The 17,822-nt window shown below is 40.2% G+C and overlaps 1 protein-coding gene across 2 annotated transcripts in view; it reads right to left on the reverse strand.

The window, feature by feature from the left end:
• marchf5 (membrane-associated ring finger (C3HC4) 5) overlaps nt 1–17,822 on the reverse strand; it is a 37,973-nt gene that overhangs the window by 14,185 nt on the left and 5,966 nt on the right. For both annotated transcript variants that reach the window (XM_088915449.1, XM_088915450.1), the window contains one exon: nt 2,723–2,925. In XM_088915449.1, the coding sequence (XP_088771575.1) occupies nt 2,723–2,925 (203 nt within the window). The remainder of the gene's footprint in view (nt 1–2,722; nt 2,926–17,822) is intronic.

Here is a 17,822-nt window from a genome sequence, read left to right on the forward strand (position 1 = left end):
GCGTTTTCCACTCATAAAACAGACTGACTCCAACAGGAGGAGCGGTGTGGCCAACTGCCTGTCGACGCCTGGCAGTCCTGGTCGCAGTCGGATAGTGACATGACTTGGGCTCGAACCCAGGATGCCAAGGTCACAGAGCTCAGCATGCACACCCCCTTTCTAGTAGTTTATGTAAAGCTTCAGATATCATTATACAGTGACCTATTCCAAAACCAGACATATGACATAGTTAAGATTTCACAATTTATCAGCTTAAGTCATCATCAGCTGCCAAACTGTGTTTCTTAAAACTAGGTTTTGCACGGGCTGTTTCTTCAGACTCAAACTCAGTGAGGTCTGAAGCCATTTGTGTCTGACCCCTATGTGCTTTTCACTGCCATGAAAAGTTATCCATTGAAACTCCAAAACACATGCCTACCATAGCCCTTTTCAGACAAGATCCTCTTAAGAACAGAGAAACACAATACTAGTGGCAGTTTTCATTTTGACCTCTCATAATTAACAGAAAGCTGTAGTATGACTGTGTGGAAACTGCCACACCTAAGTTTAACGCAACCTGAATGTGTCTCTGAAAATACTTCAAAGCCTGGGCCCTTTTCAGATAGTGTCTGAGATGCCCATCGGAGATGTATTATTAAATATGTATATTATAATATTCATATTGTATTATCATATTTATCATTATACTTTCATTTCACACTCAATCAGGCCATGAAGGCTAGCTTATATACTTACTAGAAAACGTCAAAGGTCTTGACAGAAAGGTTTAATTATACTGGGATTTTAGTGAATTTGGCAAAGTGCAGCAATATGCAAGCAAATTAGAAAAGCCTTGGAGAGTATAACTCCTTCACAGTAGGAAAATATCTACACAGCCGCTCTCTGACTTAACACTTGAGTAAGCAGAGAATTTCTAAATAAAGATTAATGGAGTTCCTACTCAAAAGTCAGTATCGTTCACCTTGCTAAAGTGTAGAGCAAAACAGCCCTGAAAATGATTCAATAATGGGGAAATTCTCATGAATAACTGAAGAATATCCAAAACCCAGATATTCCACTGAGTGTAATAATTTTCATTTTATATTCTTTGAAGGATATGAAAGTACAGCTTAAGGTTCTAGCTGGTCACAGATGACATGGACAGTGGGTTCACCTGAAATAACACTGCCAGCCTCTGGAGAGGCACTAGCAAGGGAAAGCAGAGTGATTAACTAATGCAGTTTGTCTGTTTTATGCACAGTGAGCCATTTACATAATGGGTGAAGAAGGAAAGAGTGCTCCAGATAAAAAAGGCCATACTGATGCCCCATAAAACAGATATTAATGCAATCTAGAAACAGAAATGAATGAAAACACTAATGAAAATGCAGTATCCTTTCTTTTCTACTGTTTAATGCAGATTTAACTTTATTCCTCAGTGCCCTGACTCCCAGCAGAGTTCCATCTATTAATACAGGATTGACTTACTAAAATTAGTTCATTTTATGAGCAGATAAATCTTTCATATAAAACAGTAATTCATTAACCTTTCATCAGTGTTTAGCTTAATACTAGAATCATACAAATAAAAAACCTAATCAACAGGACAGAACGGCTTATTAAGAAAAGCACTTCTCTCCATAGGAAAATAATGCCACTGTACTGACCGAATCCTTATTATTTGTGCAGTAGAGTTTCTTCAGCTGTAGGTATCTTCCCTATCATCATTTTATCCCCCCTTGCTTCACTGGAAATTAACTAAATATAAGCGAATATATTAACTAATATAAGTCAACATGAAAAAAGTCAGACTGGGTGATGACAGGTAAGTGAGAGGGTGAGTGATGGTTAAAGACCAGTACCAAACTATACAGCATTACCAGCTCAACTGAATAATATATCTTGTCATATGGCCTTTATTCTATCACATTGTCCTTAAGCTGCACTTTATTAGAGAAAACAAGGCAACAACTGATTACTGTCTCCTACATCTATCCATAGGACTACAGTGCCATATGTTTAAAGAGAAAGGCAGCTGTGTTATATAAAAAAAGTAAAGAATAAAATCATCAAACAAGTTCTTATATATATAAGTCTGTTGAGATGTATGTACTTAAATGGGTAAAAAAAAATTGAAAGTCTTATACGTGTATGTCAAAATGAGCCACAGCCAAGAAATCAAGTAAAAACTATCACAAATCCAGAGATAACGCTGGCTGATTCACAGAGGGATTTGCATCATATAAGGGAAAGCAAGTTGTGATGCTGAAGCATCATACCGGGACCATTTGTGTTACAAATCCTTCAGGGTGGCTGAGGAAAATGTCACCATCGCATGCATCTCCATCTAGATCTTTCACAGGTCACTAAGACTAGGCAATTATTACTACTGCTTTGAAGATAAGACAAATGGATTTCATATACTGTAAAACTAAAACCCCAAAGTAAAATACCACCACAAAGCCAACCAACATGAAACCACTATTCCTGATAAGCAGTAGTATTGTAGTGGAGCTTAAGACTGATTTATTTAAAGCTTACTTTCAAGGCCAGCAGGAAAAACCAGCACAAGATTCGATCTATAAAAGTATCTTTTAATGCACCGACTTCTCTTCGTGGTAGCTCTTCTAAGTGCACAAAACAAATTTCAAAAATACTAACTTGTTCAGCTACAGCATCCCTCAACACTCCTGGAACCGCGGTCTGAGGAGAGAATAAAGCAGGTTCGCTCCAGAGCTCTTACCGAGTTTTGGGAACACTATGAGGTATTCTGCGTTGCACTGCGGGCAGGCAACACGGGCAGTGCTGTTGCCCCTCTGCTTCTCGTCCACCCAGCGCTGAAGGCAGGCCTGGTGGACCCACTTGGTGGAGCCGCGGCATCGACAGGGCCTGACCCACTCCGCAGTGCGGTCATCCTCGTCCGTGGCGAAGCACACCCAGCAGCTCCTGCAGGGCAGAGGACAGGTCAGGGTCTTGCAGGGCTGCTCGCACTACTGAAAGGACAAAGACAGTCCAGAAGGCGCAAAGTGACAGGTGATATTTAGCAGATTAACGTGAGCTAGCTACGGCTGTGTAATTAACTCCATTACATGTATATTAAAAAATCCCAATCCAAAGTGTGATTTTAATGGTTTAATGGATGTAATTTCGATGTAACTGTAATTTTAATGGCATACAACAGATAAGACGCACCCCCCTCAATCTTGAGCCAACCTGAAGTGTGGCAGCAGGACATCTAAACGGACACAAGGGAGCCAGTGCACTGGATCAACTCTGCAGCCCCATCTAACCCCGAGGCCACCTTCATGTGAAATTGAGACGGCACATGAAACGCTGTACAAACGACCATCTGGTGTGCAATAAATGCAAACACAGACACACAAACAATGATTGCAGCAGTAGCAAATGTGTTTTCCAACATGGCAGGGTCACCCGAATGGCCAAAGGCGCTTACTTGAGACCAGGTCTAGTTCTGTGGACACGGGTTCGAGTATGGGTTATATCACTAGTTGACTGTCACAGGGATTCGCGCAGCCCAGGGAAGAGTGCTCCATCACCGGCACCGAGACCCCTGCGGCTTTTGGGTGCTTTCAGCTCTGTGGTGCCATTGGTGAGGGAGGAGCCTTCCACCCAATCGAACAAGCTAATTCACCAAGAGCTGGATTGTTCACCCACTAACAGAGAACGCGAGCCGAGTTCAGACCATCCTGAGACAGGCCAGTTTTGCCCTGCTGATGATGTGTTGATGCAGTAGTGATTCTGCTGAGTACAAGAGGGAGCTACACGTTCAGACATCTGGTGTCTGTGTTTGGCTGAGCAGCCAGTGGTGCCAAGCTGCCGTCTGTGGGATGATGATAAAATGCCTAAAAGTCAGAATCCCCCCTAAAAGGTGGTTATGATCACCACAGTACTTGGCACACCCCCATGTGCTCCAAGCCATCCGGAAACATGGAACAGTCTACATGCACAGGAATGGAAGTCAACACGAGAACTGAAGCTAGATCATTTTTTAACCACTTAAGAGACATCTTTCTGCAAAGAGCAGCAAATGACCTAGTTAATATAGACTACAAATGTTTGTAGTATTATCTGCCTCTGCCTAATATGGTATTTCAGTAGTCATAAGATTCCAAAGTCAATAGCAAAATAATTGTGTGCATTAATACACAACTTTTCATCCTACTGGGTCCCACAGTAGCTTCACAGCCACGTGAACCTGCTGCACCCCCTTGTCCTGCGACTGCGACAGTGAACGCACTCTAAAAACACACACACCCTTAACTGATAAAGACTGTTAATCTTAGAAGCTGACCTCTTAACACATTATGCCTTGTGATAGATGAATAGCAGAAGGTGTCCCATAGCCTACTAATAAAAATATACGCACTACTTCAGTAACACTGCCACACGTTGTGAAGCAATTTCTATTACTTTCCTTACATTTCCAAGCACGTAAGTTTCTGTTTTAATGCATGCCATCCTCTTTGAAATACATGAGATAAACCTCTGGTGTTGCTCTGCCAGTTCAGAATCAGCAATTATTTCTGTTATACCCATTTAATTTCAAATAGGCAGCCGCGTGCTTTTTACACATCTCAGCTCGCAGTTACAATCCCTGCGATCGTACACAGAGAAGAAGGAGGAAGTGAGGTAGACTCTTTTGACCAGCCTCCCTTCAACTGTCCGCCAATTGTCTTTTAACAAGTCACGGGGAACAAAACCCCAGGACAGAGGCTTGTGTGCCTGGCGGACACCAGAAACAGCAAAGGACTGTAGCAGGCTGTCACAAACGCCACCCAAGGACCAGTTCAGACACTTCATGCTCATATTAGAAAGTGGTAAAAAACTGACACTCAAGTCATAATACTACTTAAGTGGAATTTGCAATTAAGGCACCACAATGCTTTTTATATAGACAGTAATTATACCACATATTTACCATGATCAGGTAAATATGCTTAAACACAAAATATAATATATAATATAAAAATATAAACAAACTTTAATTATGCTCACAGCTTAAACTGAACATAAAAACTGTTATCCCAGTCTGCTCGACTCAAAACCGATTCTGTGGTCAGTTTGGCTTGAAAAAGAGCACGAAAAGCTTTATGTGAGTGAATGTAGGAATCCGATAAAGATTTCATACATTCTGCGTTGTCTCTGGAAAAACAAAAGCTGCTTGCAGTTGCACTGTTGATACTCATACTTATGCAATCTTCATAAGGACTTAAAAGAAAACAAGCTTCACACTCTTTACAAAATGTGTCAGTAACACAGAACAACCACATTAAAAAAAAAGCAAAGGCCGATCTTGCTTTGACAATGCTTTTCTGCTCTGCTTGCTTTTTGTAACTCTTGGGAAATCGATTGCTGTGAAACATTAAATAAGGCTTGCAAAGATGACTGAAATTTTAAATAAACCACCTCTTTAATATTTATTCAAAAAACTGATTATCTTGTGGTATTCCTGTATTTCAAGTAGCAGAAGAGTATTCTGAGCGTTCTGGCTGGTCTCTAGGGGTATCTTAAAGCATGAATGTGAGCCCCACAGAACACACCGGAACACCTAGTTCAGCATCTCCAATTAGTGAGATCAGACTGACAGACTTGCACAACCATGCCCTGGCCTGGCCTGGAACAGGAAGTATATCAGAAACTTGCTGAGTCTGTTTCTAATCATGTTAAAGCACTGTATACCGTTCTTCAAGAACTCTCTGTGTGTCACTTATTAGTGTTAAGGTAAGCTTCTTTCCTTAAACACAAATATTCCTAATGTCAGTTTGGAGGTGTTTATTTTTAGCTCTGGCAACACATAAATTAACACCCAGCCCAGCTTACAGGAAATCAATTTATTTTACAAGGGGGTGTGGCAGGGCAGGTTTGAGCACAATATCTTGTTTACAATAAAAGTGGAAAAAATATCACTTTCCTCTTAAAAGAAATTCCAGAACAATTCCATATAGGCAGGTGGATGTTTTATCTTGAAGCACCATCTAAAAATTATAAATCTCAATACTCCTTGGTGGGGTGCAATATTACAGTGCATTAACTAAGCCACTGTAACTGATTGTTTCTCCTTGTTCAACAGAAGATCCTATCCATTTGACCTTTTTATATATGCATTTTGGGAATTCAATTACCCAGTGTTCATATGCATTGTAATCTGACTTAGACCATTACTTTATTTGGTAATCTGAAAAATAAATCAATACATTTAGAAAAAACACATTGCTATGGATAGATCAAGGCATCCCCACAGATTCATCAGTGTTAATTCACTATGAAGTACTGAACTATTAAATGACATAATATTTCATAGTGTGCAGTTCTTCTCCAAATGCCCCAGTTAGGCAGAATGGTAGCTGTGCAGAGACATCAGAGATGCTAGACGTCTCATGGAGCTGGATCCAGAGGGACATGACCAAAAAAAACATAACTGTCCTCGGATTTTATAGTTAAATCCCCCAGGAAGGAGCATTATGCCAGACAGATAGCTTTTGTAAAATTGGGTTTAGCATTTCACAGAGCTCATCCTAAATCAATTCACCTGATTCTTTTGATGTCCTTGTAAAGCAGAAGACAAGTACAGTATGTGGAAGGGAAATAAAAAGAAATGACTAACCTTTTCATCATTCATTCACAGACAAAATAACACTGTGGGTCCTACTCTAGAGCAGAATACAGTAAAAACACACTCAGGACTTTTGCAAATATGCCTTCTCAACTGGAATTTTAAAATTACAATAATACTGAAAAACTGGACTTATGGATCCTTAATAACATAAAGCATATTTCAGTATGAATCATGAACCACAAAAATATCATAAAGATAAGTGTGGCTATTGCTCTATATATACTGCCTGTTACAATTAATAAGGATTTCTTTTGCCTCTTCCTCACTGATAAACAAAGAAGCACTCATCTGGATTAAAATTTTACCTGTCACAGTCCACTGAACGAGTTATTCTTAGACCCTGCAAGAAAATTATCTAATAATGCTTCATCGGTTTTCTAGGGCAGCCTCTGTCAGATCACAAGGGCACTAACATACGTCATTCCCTGCTGTGGGCTCTGCAGCTCACCAGTGCCCTGCTCATCTTCCCAACCACTGCAAGAGGATCAGCGGAGAAGAACAAAAACAACCTGGTGAAAGTTGAAGCCAGAAATCAGACATGATCATCATCCCGTAATGACCCTGAATAAGATCAAATTTATCAACAGATTATTATAATCTAAAAAAGCAGTGGGGCTACATGTATTTAGAATAACTGAAAAGAGCTGTGCAGCCAATATCTAAGGGATCTGCAAGGATGAGCCAAAGCCTGCTGGAGTTTTGTGAAAAGCACAAGTCTTATTACAATTGTGCATTAAACATTTCAATGAATAAATACGCATTTGCCAGAAAAATACATCACAAAAAAGCAGCCGTGTTCAGTACATCAGTGAAAGCACCACTGCACAATACAGTCTCAGCAGGACTTGGAAAATGCCCCTACAAGGCAGGCCCAAGAGCTGCATGAACTGAAACCAAAAAGTGTTATCTAGAACTCACAGGAGCACTTCAAGCTCTTTGCAGAACCAGATAAAACACAGTACAGAATACAAAGCAGAAATATTTCTCAACACCCTATGATTACCGGGAAGAAAAAAAAACATTCACAAGTTTTCCACTATGTTTAAAATGGAAAAATATTCCTTCTCTGTTATTCTTTGAACTGAATAAGTTTAAAACCCACTGAAGCTAAGCAGGTGTTAGCCTGGTCAGTACCTGGATGGGAGACCTCCTGGGAAAAACTAAGGTTGCTGCTTGAAGAGGTGTTAGTGAGGCCAGCAGGGGGCGCTCACCCTGCGGTCCATGTGGGTCCTAATGCCCCAGTATAGTGACCGGGACACTATACTGTAAACAGGTGCCATCCTTCGGATGAGACATAAAACCGAGGTCTTGACTCTCTGTGGTCATTAAAAATCCCAGGGCGTTTCTCGAAAAGAGTAGGGGTGTAACCCCGGTGTCCTGGCCAAATTTCCCATTGGCCCTTACCAATCATGGCCCCATCTATGAATTGGCTTCATTACTCTGCTCTCCTCCCCACTAATAGCTGATGTGTGGTGAGCTTTCTGGCACACTACGGCTGCCGTTGCATCATCTAAGTGGATGCTGCACATTGGTGGTGGTGGAGGGGAGTCCCCATTACCTGTAAAGTGCTTTGAGTGGAGTGTCCAGAAAAGCATTATATAAATGTAAGCAGTTATTATTATTAATTATTATTACAAACCTCCTGCTTGCCTAATTACCGCTGCATTACATAATGAAGTTAAAAGTGGACAATTTAAGAAAGCAATTTTAAAAACCATCTAAGATCTATAATATTTCACAGGACTTGATGATTCATCTGCCATGGATGCTGTTTTCGGACAGGAATTCTTGATTCAGCATTGAATCACAAATTAACATCTGCTCTTAGTGTGAATGTAAAGCTGAGAATGGTGGCTGAACAAGCCAAGAGACCGACTATCGGCAGAAAAATATGCAATGATTATTTTTTCTATAAGGTGGCAAGCAGTTCTTATAACCTCTTGGACTGCTCCCAGGAGCTTCATACAAATTACTGTAGTTTCAATTGTCACAAAAGGATGCAAAAGGGCTATTAACAGGATCACATTATATGCAATGTATAATTAAAACCTGAGCCCCATATTATGAATAATGAATAGGAAATCTGTGGTATTCTGTCATCAGCCTTATCCTTTTCTATTGACAGCAATGCAAGGGACAGAGTAGCTAAAGCGCTTTCAGTGCAATGGCCCCTCAGTTCTTGCCAGATTTTCCATTTTCTTGCGCTGAATAAAACATGACCTTGCAAAGAACACTGAACCAAGTTTGTGCTCAGATAACAGGCTCAAATAAGAAAGACCCACTTGGTGAAACAAAGCCTTATTTCTGATGGAAACCCAAACCTCCCTCCATGATGACTCCACAAAACAAGAATCAATAGCCCTAATGCATTTCGCACTGCCCCCTCTCTTCTGTAGGAGGACAGCAGATCAGCATTACTGCTCTTTTTCCTTAATTGTACAAAAATACAACCTTGGGCTGATTTCGGAGTCTGGAGCCCAAGTCTCTGTAAAAACTACAGCACTCACAAAACATCCGAATACATTTAGATCGAATCAAACAATGCCTTCCAACAGCAGCTTTTTGTACTAGTGTGTATTGTTTTTTCACACGGAGCACTAAGGTGAATCAAGCATTGAATGCAAAAGAAACAGGCAGTGCTAAAATCAAGCATATACAAAACTTTAATGCAAAACGTGTACTTAAAGGTTTGCATATGACTTCAAGAGACACTGCATTTCATTAATAGATAAGCTATACCTACAGCTGTTGGTTGAGGTATTCTATTGCTGTTGGTATAAACTGTTAATGAAATGCAAATTACTTCAGGAATTGCCACTATTAAATGGATCTTGGATAAGAAGAGGACACAGATTGAAGATTGCATCATATAGAATCTATTTGACCAGCAAGATTACTTTTGATATTCATGCTTTGCTCCATAACTTCCCTACTTTTGTCAGCCTAGCAGACTGTGCTCTGATTAACACAAAGTTAAAACCTGTGCTTCTGCCAGTCAGCGAGGAAAATGTATACTATATTTATCCCATGAATGAGGAAGATATAAAAAGGCCTGAATAATATTTGTGTGGTGTGAAGTCACAGCTGAGATCACTGTGGATAAATTACTTGCTGTTTTTGGATGTTCTAATTATTCTGCGCTGCCTGAGCGACAGCCGTTTTATGTCAAATGCATTTTAAATCCTTTGGGAGGGTGGAGGGAAAAAGCCACTTCCACTGCAATAAGTCCCTGATAAAAAAAAGTTTTCAGGGAAAGGCAGTTCTGATAGAAGAACACTTTTTTGATCATAAAAGTCATCAGTAAGTACGCTATTTAAAATCTACCAGCGAACATTTATTGCTCCAAACCTCATTCGTAAGCGAAGACCTTGTGTCAGCACTCATTCTATACTTTCAGACTTTCTCAGTTGCCTACCATGCAAGTATGAGAAAACTCCAAAGTGCAATGGAGTGACACTTCTGATATTGCACTTCTCAGATAGTTAATCTGAATCTCTATATACAAACTGCTACAAAAAGCATTTGTTGAGCATGAGCATTGCGTTGCTTTAATTTTTTTTTATACAATCTCAAATATTAAAAGATGCCATTTACATATGCTCCTTGCACTAAGTAGTAAATCATTCTATTAGAGAAGGCAGATTTAAAGTCTGCTGGTTCAAATAACAACATCATCGTAACTGACGAAACTGCATTGTGGTACTGGGCTACAAAGTTTAACACTGTTATTTAAAAAAGTTTGCTTCCAAGGTTATCATAACACCCTAGTGGAAAAATACAGTGTTACAAAGTAACCAGTTTTGCTCTCCCCCAGAACCCAATGTCACTTCTGTGATGCAGGACTTTAGATCTCCCAATCAGACACAGACTGCACTTTGTTGTCCACTTATGCCTTTGAAAGCCAGCCAATGACCGGGGCTGTTTGCACTACAAGGTTACAGAAACAGACTGCGGACAGCTTGAAAGCAATAACCCGAACCAAATTATATGAAGGTGGGGGGAAGAAAATTAATAAAAAAAGGAAATAAAGACTCGTAATACAATACACATAATGAGTAAACAATGCAAATGTGACATCTGCTTTATTTCACTGTTACCTCTGCTCTTATGACATTAACAAATCTCTTGGATCAGGTGTACAGAACAAGAGGTGCACTCTCCTATGTCAGAACAGCTCACACGGTAGCAAGCAGTTGGTAAGACATAGAGTTCCTCCCGAACTCAACCAGGACCACATCATCCCCTTCAAATCTCTAGATGATTTTCCAAAACAGTCCCAGATTCCTGTGCAATTGAAATAGTTTAATATCACTCTATGTCCTACTAAAATACACTCTAACTTTAAAAGCCTCCATGAAACAAAGAAAAGAGTGTCACTTACTGACAGATTTGTGCACACGGCCTACAGACTTTAGGACTACTATCTTTTCTTTTATCCTCTGCCAGTACTTAATGATGTTCAGCTTCAACTGAAAGCAGAAAACTGATCTCTCAGGTGCCACGCAACTTTCCCATGTCCTGGTTTCGATTTGCTAACAGCCATAGTTAAGAGCCCGGGTTATGGTCTTGCCTCTCAGACAGAGAGTGTCATACTAATGGATTTATTCCCTTGTTTCCCTACACCCCCTTCCCCCACCCTGAGAACACCGCCAAGAAAATAGGACACCAATTTTTTATTTAGCAGTTTTGAAGCTACAGTTTTATTTAGGGTTTTAGTATAAAAACCATGCTTCTGTATTGTGTGTGTGTGTGAGGAGAAATCAAGGTGTGAAGCACTTACATTCTACTGTAGCCTATATTCTTTTCAGGGTAGTGGAGGGTAATGTGGGAAATGAGAACTAATTATTCTCTGAGAAACAGAGCGAGAGTCACACAAATATGATCTTAAAAACTCAGATAAAACTGAGTCTGAAGAAACCAAATCCTTTCTTCTAAAATGAACAGAATCAAACCAAAAGAAATGTTTAAATGCAATGCACAGGATGTCAAATAAAGTATGGAAATCCACTGACATTTCAAACTGCGTGTGTTTTTGTGTAAAAAGCTACTTCTTTTCTTCTAAGGTGTGCTTAGGTGGTACTGGGGCTTTAAAACAATGCAGAAGATTTATCCAAGGTCACACAGGATCTGGAATACAAAACATGAGTAGTAAGCTAGTCAGCCTGTGTGACTGTACATTGAGAAATGAGAAATTCTCACGCTCTTACAGGGCTTGCTCCTAAACCCGAGTTTAATTTTCTGTGGGACATGGTACAGATATGAATCCACACATAACACCCCTGCAAGGGCAGTCTCTTCCTACGAATTGCAGTGCCTTCTACAGTGGTTACGTCCTGCATCTGATGGAGGGCCACTAGATCTAAAGTCACGCATTATTGAACTGCAGTTAATAATTTATCCTCCTAGATTTCTCCTGACATCTGGTCAGGAATGCACTGCAGTCAGAAAGGAAGCAGGCCACTCACTGTGCCCCTGTGGAAAATCTTGCAAGCTGTGCTCTGACAGAGCAGGAGAGTAGGACACAAATAACAGGCCAGTTTACGGCAGAATGAAAATGGGTTTCCGGTTCCTTGTGCAGAAAACCAATTACTAATGTCAAGCCTTTTGCTCCCAGATCTTATTGTATGTGGGAATACTTCCCTGTATGTGCAAGAATTTAATTAAAATGACAATCCCAATCACCTTGTGATTTTCTGCTATAATTAGTGCTTCCTCACAGCAGAAATGTTTCACTGCATGCATAATTCAGAAGATGCAGTATCCACACAAATGGGTGTCTTGTCTGCATAAAATCCTATTTTATTCATGTTTACTGAATACGGAAAAAAGGACAAGGCCTAAAAATCCACACATTCCCTTCTTTTAATAAATGGGAAATCTCAATTGGCTTTAAAAAGACTGCTGCTGTGTAACAAAGCTTGACTTTTCAACCCGCAGAGTCTTTCAAACCTTTTCACCTTCTCGTGCCGTAGGTTGAAGACGGATGACTTCTACACCTCGCTGGGCTACAACATGAAAAAAGGCAGGCAAGATTCACCTGCTGAAAACATTCATTTACAATTTGAAACTCCCACAAAATAACTGAATAGCTGCAGCACACCATATGGCAGGTATACATTTTAAAAGATTCATCAATAAAACGTATTAGAACCACTACAAAGGTGGCCTGTCACACCGAGGAAACACGCTGTGAGTACACAGAGCATTTTCTACTGTCTTTTTGATTTATACACAACACAAAGACAAGAACCACTGAACACAATTATTTTCTCAACCCTTTACAAGTCAACTCCCAAGTTTTAAGACTCTCTTTAGCTGGTCCACAAAGACCCCTTTCATGGGGCATCACATGACTGTGGGAAACCTCTACAAGCTTGCACAAAGCCTGCTGGAGAAGGGCACTGCAGACAACACTGGCAGATTCTGAGAGGACGACAGGCTTTTAACTTCACTGTCTGGCTCTGCTTCTGTGACCATTCAGTTTCCTAACATTTTATTCTCTGTCCGGTAGTACATCTTCCCATGACATACTGTCATTTTCAAGGAAGCAGAATAATAACAGGGACCTGGAGGCAAACATGATGAGCATAGTTTGTACAGGCTATCCCTTCTCCTGCTGCCAAGATGGGGATATTGCGAGGCTCACAGCCCTCACTTCTGAAGGAAGACAAACAGTGTTAAGCCGTCACCATCTGTCCGTTAGCTCCTTATGTGACTAATTGGAATCCACAGCTAGAATCATCATTACAAACTTTATTTTCACAGGGCTTGCCGTTGTGTAGGACTACCAGTCAGTAACCGGGTCTGCTGTCGTGAAGGACTACCGAGTAATGTGGTGTGCTGTAGTACAGTGCGGTCCATAAGTATTTGGACAGTGACAATTTGTGCTGCTTTGGCTCTGTACTCCAGCAAATTGGATTTGAAATAAAACAATGCCTATGAAGTTTAAGTGCAGAATGTCAGCTTTGAGAGTATTTACTTCTATATTCGATGAACCATATAGGAATCACAGCCCTTTTTATACATAGTCCCCCCCCCCATTTCATGGGACCACTAGTAATTGGACACATTAACATAATCTTAAAACTGTCATGTTTAGTACTTTGCAATCGTTGACTGCCTGAAGTCTGCGACCCATAGACATCACCAGATGCTGGGTGTCTTCACTGGTGATGCTCTGCCAGGCCTGTAATGCAGTCATTTTCGGTTCCTGCTCGTTTCGGGGGCTTTTTGCTTTCAGTCTTGTCTTCAGTAGGTGAAATGCATGCTCAGTGGGATTCAGGTCAGGTGATTGACTTAGCCAGTCAAAAACATTCCACTTCTTTGCCCTGAAAAACTCCATAGTTGCTTTAGCAGTACGTTTGGGGTCATTGTCCTGCTGCAAGGTGAAGCGCCGTCCAATAAGTTTGAAGCATACATGCCCAACCCATTACACTACCTCCACCATGTTTCACAGATGAGGTGGTATGTTTTGGATCACGAGCAGTTCCATTGTTTCTCCATACTTTTTTCTTTCTATTACTCTGGTACAGGTTAATGTTCATCTCATCTGTCCATAAGACTTTGTCCCAGAACTCTAGAGGCTTTTTTATGTACTTTTTAGCCAACTGTAACCTGGCCTTTCTGTGGTCTTTCTTACCAGTGGTTTGCATCTTGTGGTGAACCCTCTGAGGTTATGCTGGTGTATTCTTCTCTTTATGGTAGTCTTTGACACATCTATGCCTACATCCTGGAGAGTGTTCTTGATCTGTTCAACAGTCGAAAAGGGGTTTTTCTTCACGATTGAAAGTATTCTTCGGTCATCCACTACTGCAGTCTTCCGTGGTCTACCAGGTCGTTTGCAACTGCTAAGATCACCAGTGTGTTTTTGCTTCTTAACAATGTACCAAACAGTTGATTTTGACACACGAAATGTTTTGGCTATGTCTCTGATTGATTTATTCTGATTTTTCAACCTCATGATGGCCCGCTTTACTGGCATTAACACTTCTTTGGTCCTTATGTTGAGAGACAATAGCAGCAGACTCCAGATGCAAATGCCACATCTAGAATCAACTCTAGACCTTTTGTTAGCTCTCTTGTGCATGAATTAACGATGCAACTACACACAGCTGGCCAAGAAACAAATGAGCAGCCAATTTTCCAATTACTTTTGATCCCCTAAAAAGGGAGGACTGTGTATAAAAAGGGCTGTGATTCCTACATACTATATATGGTTCACCCAATATAGACGTAAATACCCTCAATTAAAGCTGACATTCTGCACTTTAACCTGATAGTCATTGTTTCATTTCAAATCCAGTGTTCTGGAGTACAGAGCCAAAACAGCAAAAATTGCGTCACTGTCCACATAGTTATGGACCACACTGTATATGAATATCAGTCAGTAATATGGTCTGCTGTTGTGTATACTAAAAAAATTAAAAGTCTCCCAGTTTTTCTTGCAATCTAACTGGTACCCTGAACTATTACTTGTGTTCTATACTTCTTTCCCAACATGCATATTAGATGACGCTTCCCTGCCTGCAGACCTGCAAGTCACAGGACACATCGCAGGTCAAATTTCATGGGAATCTGCAAATGTCACACTTCTTCCCACAGCATGGAAGACACACAAATAGACACTCCATTCTTGACCTGTGCCTCGCATGCACTTGACCTTTGGCCTCTAAAGTGTTGTAACATATAGATCTATACACCGCCTGTGTCACACAATACCACTCCCGACACTTACCAGCGCATGATAAATAGTGACGTCAGGGAGCCTTAAAGTTGTGTTCATCGCAACAAATAAAAGTTGTGACAAAACTAAGAAATTACACCTAACACACAGTACCTAATACTATGGGGAAAATGTGTATGCATGCATTTTAATTATTTGAAAATCACATGATAAATTATGCAGCATTCCACAGGTATGCTGTTTCATGAGAGCTAAGCAATGCTTAGCTCTCATGAGGATTATAGAAAAAGGTTACCAAAAGCGTTCTTATAAATGTTAGTGTTTAATGTTAGTTGCCTAACCACATGGTTGGACACCTGATCTTTAGGGAAGAGGCAACACATGATACACATATAAGAAAAAAACATATGGTGAGTATGAACTTACACAGGGAAATCACAATAATACAGCTGCCAGTGTTTTAAAATCTAATGACCTGTGGCAGTGAAACTTACTCAAAACTTTAAATAGCCATTAAACAGCTGTATTGCTTATGTTTTTAACTTAAAAAAGAACTTTTACAGCTACGGTTTACCAATGCTAAATGCTTGGTAGGATTTGTACTACACAATTTAATGGCATACAATATAGAGGTGCCAGAAATCAGATCTGGCAATATTTGCCTAAAAAACAAAATAGAAATTATTGGTATGGTTTGCAATATTTATTAGCAGCACTGTACTGTATGTGTACCATCACGTTTTGTACCAGCAAAGTATATATGGTTGGTGATGAGTTATTGGAAATGACCAGATCACCTGTTTATACTGGAACCACATGTAAGAATGATTTGCACTGTTACCCTTTTCCTTATGAAAGATAAAACTATCGTTTTACACATTGTTGGCAACAGAATGGTCACAGATGGAGATGTGAAAAAGAACAGTTGTTTCTGTCCGAATCACCAAAATGGGACTTTATGCCACTGTTCTATTATCTAAAGACATGAAAAATATCCAGGACACATTCAAATGAACAACACAACATAGAACACGGACTCTTGACATTCCATGTGCTAAAAAGTTGTTTTAACTGGCTTAAGACATAATTAAAGGTTTTTGGGAACGGAATATTTTCTATTTTGGTTTGTTCATTTGCATTGTAGAGAGCTGGCACCTGTTATCATTTTTCTTGATGAAAAAATATTTTTAGGCCACTGAACAATGAAAGTTTCCTTCTGATCAATGTAAAGACAGCAATATTTTCCATAATGATGGCACCAAACTCCATACTGCCCATTGAACAAAATAATACAGAAATAGATAAGAACGGCACCAAGTATTTTCTTTCCCGGCCAACCACTAAATACAACACCAATACGTGAGCTGTCCTTGTCTGATCTTTGTGAAAGCAGACTCCTTAGTAAACTTGCTTCCTAACACTTTATAGCTTCTGTGCCAAGAACAGGTCACCATCTCTTTATAACAGCAACTACCAGGTTTGAAAATAATAAGGGAAGCTAGTAAATGTTTCAAAAATTCTGAGGCATTTACTTAAAATGCACAGCTTGCTCATTTTCATTTTTGACTGTTCACTTCTGTGATTATAAATGAATAATTACAAACAGATCAGATATCTGTGGCCTTTTACAAATCATAGTTGTTTAAAATCTCATATCATCAACAATAAATATTCAATTTTTCTTAGCCTTAAGAAAGATCAGATCAAATGATCTCCTTAAAAGTATTCAGATGGAAAGCTCAAGATCTCCAACAAATATTCTACATCCCTGCAGGCTGAAAGAACCGAAACCCTTTAAGTCTTCAACAGACAAGACTCCAAAGGAGACCTCGCATATATATTCAAAATCCACAAAGGTAGCACCACAGTCGGCCCAAGTGGCATCTTCAGAAAGAACAGCAATATACAAACCAGAGGGCTCAACTGGAAACTATGTGAAAGCACACTGAAAACTGAGGCTAGGAGACACTTCTTTACTCTCAGGTTTTTACAGTTTGCACTGTGCACAAAGTGCTAGGGGAGTCTTGAACAAGCCACCCGGCCATGCTGCTGATGAAGAAATGGGTGGATGAGATCCTTGTACCTGTTAGCTGCTAACTACCAAACAGGTGAGAAGGGCTGAATGACCTCTCTCATTTGTAACTGTTCTATGTACTCGCTGTCATTGGAAGCTTCTTCCTTTTTACGGTGATTAAATCCTATAATATGCATGTGTGCACATGTATGCCCTGCAATTCACTGGCACGCTGCCCAGGGTGCATTACTGCCTTGCGTCCAGTGCATCCTGGATCAGCTCCGGTTTGCCGTAGCCCTTACCAGGAATATGCGGATTTCTGTTGATGAACGACATGGATGGAAACCGTGGAGGACTGCGGTATCACATGCTTTTAAGCCTGCAAAAATAAACCTGACCTCTGCAAACTATATCATGCAGGCAGGTAAAACAATTATTAGTGTTTTGAGGAATGTTTCAGACTAAAACACAGGCTATCAGAGGACCACATTACTGCAGAGAAAAGGTTT

Source organism: Atractosteus spatula, chromosome 5, assembly GCF_055471065.1.
Source record: "Atractosteus spatula isolate fAtrSpa1 chromosome 5, fAtrSpa1.hap1, whole genome shotgun sequence".
Lineage (NCBI taxonomy): Eukaryota > Metazoa > Chordata > Actinopteri > Semionotiformes > Lepisosteidae > Atractosteus > Atractosteus spatula.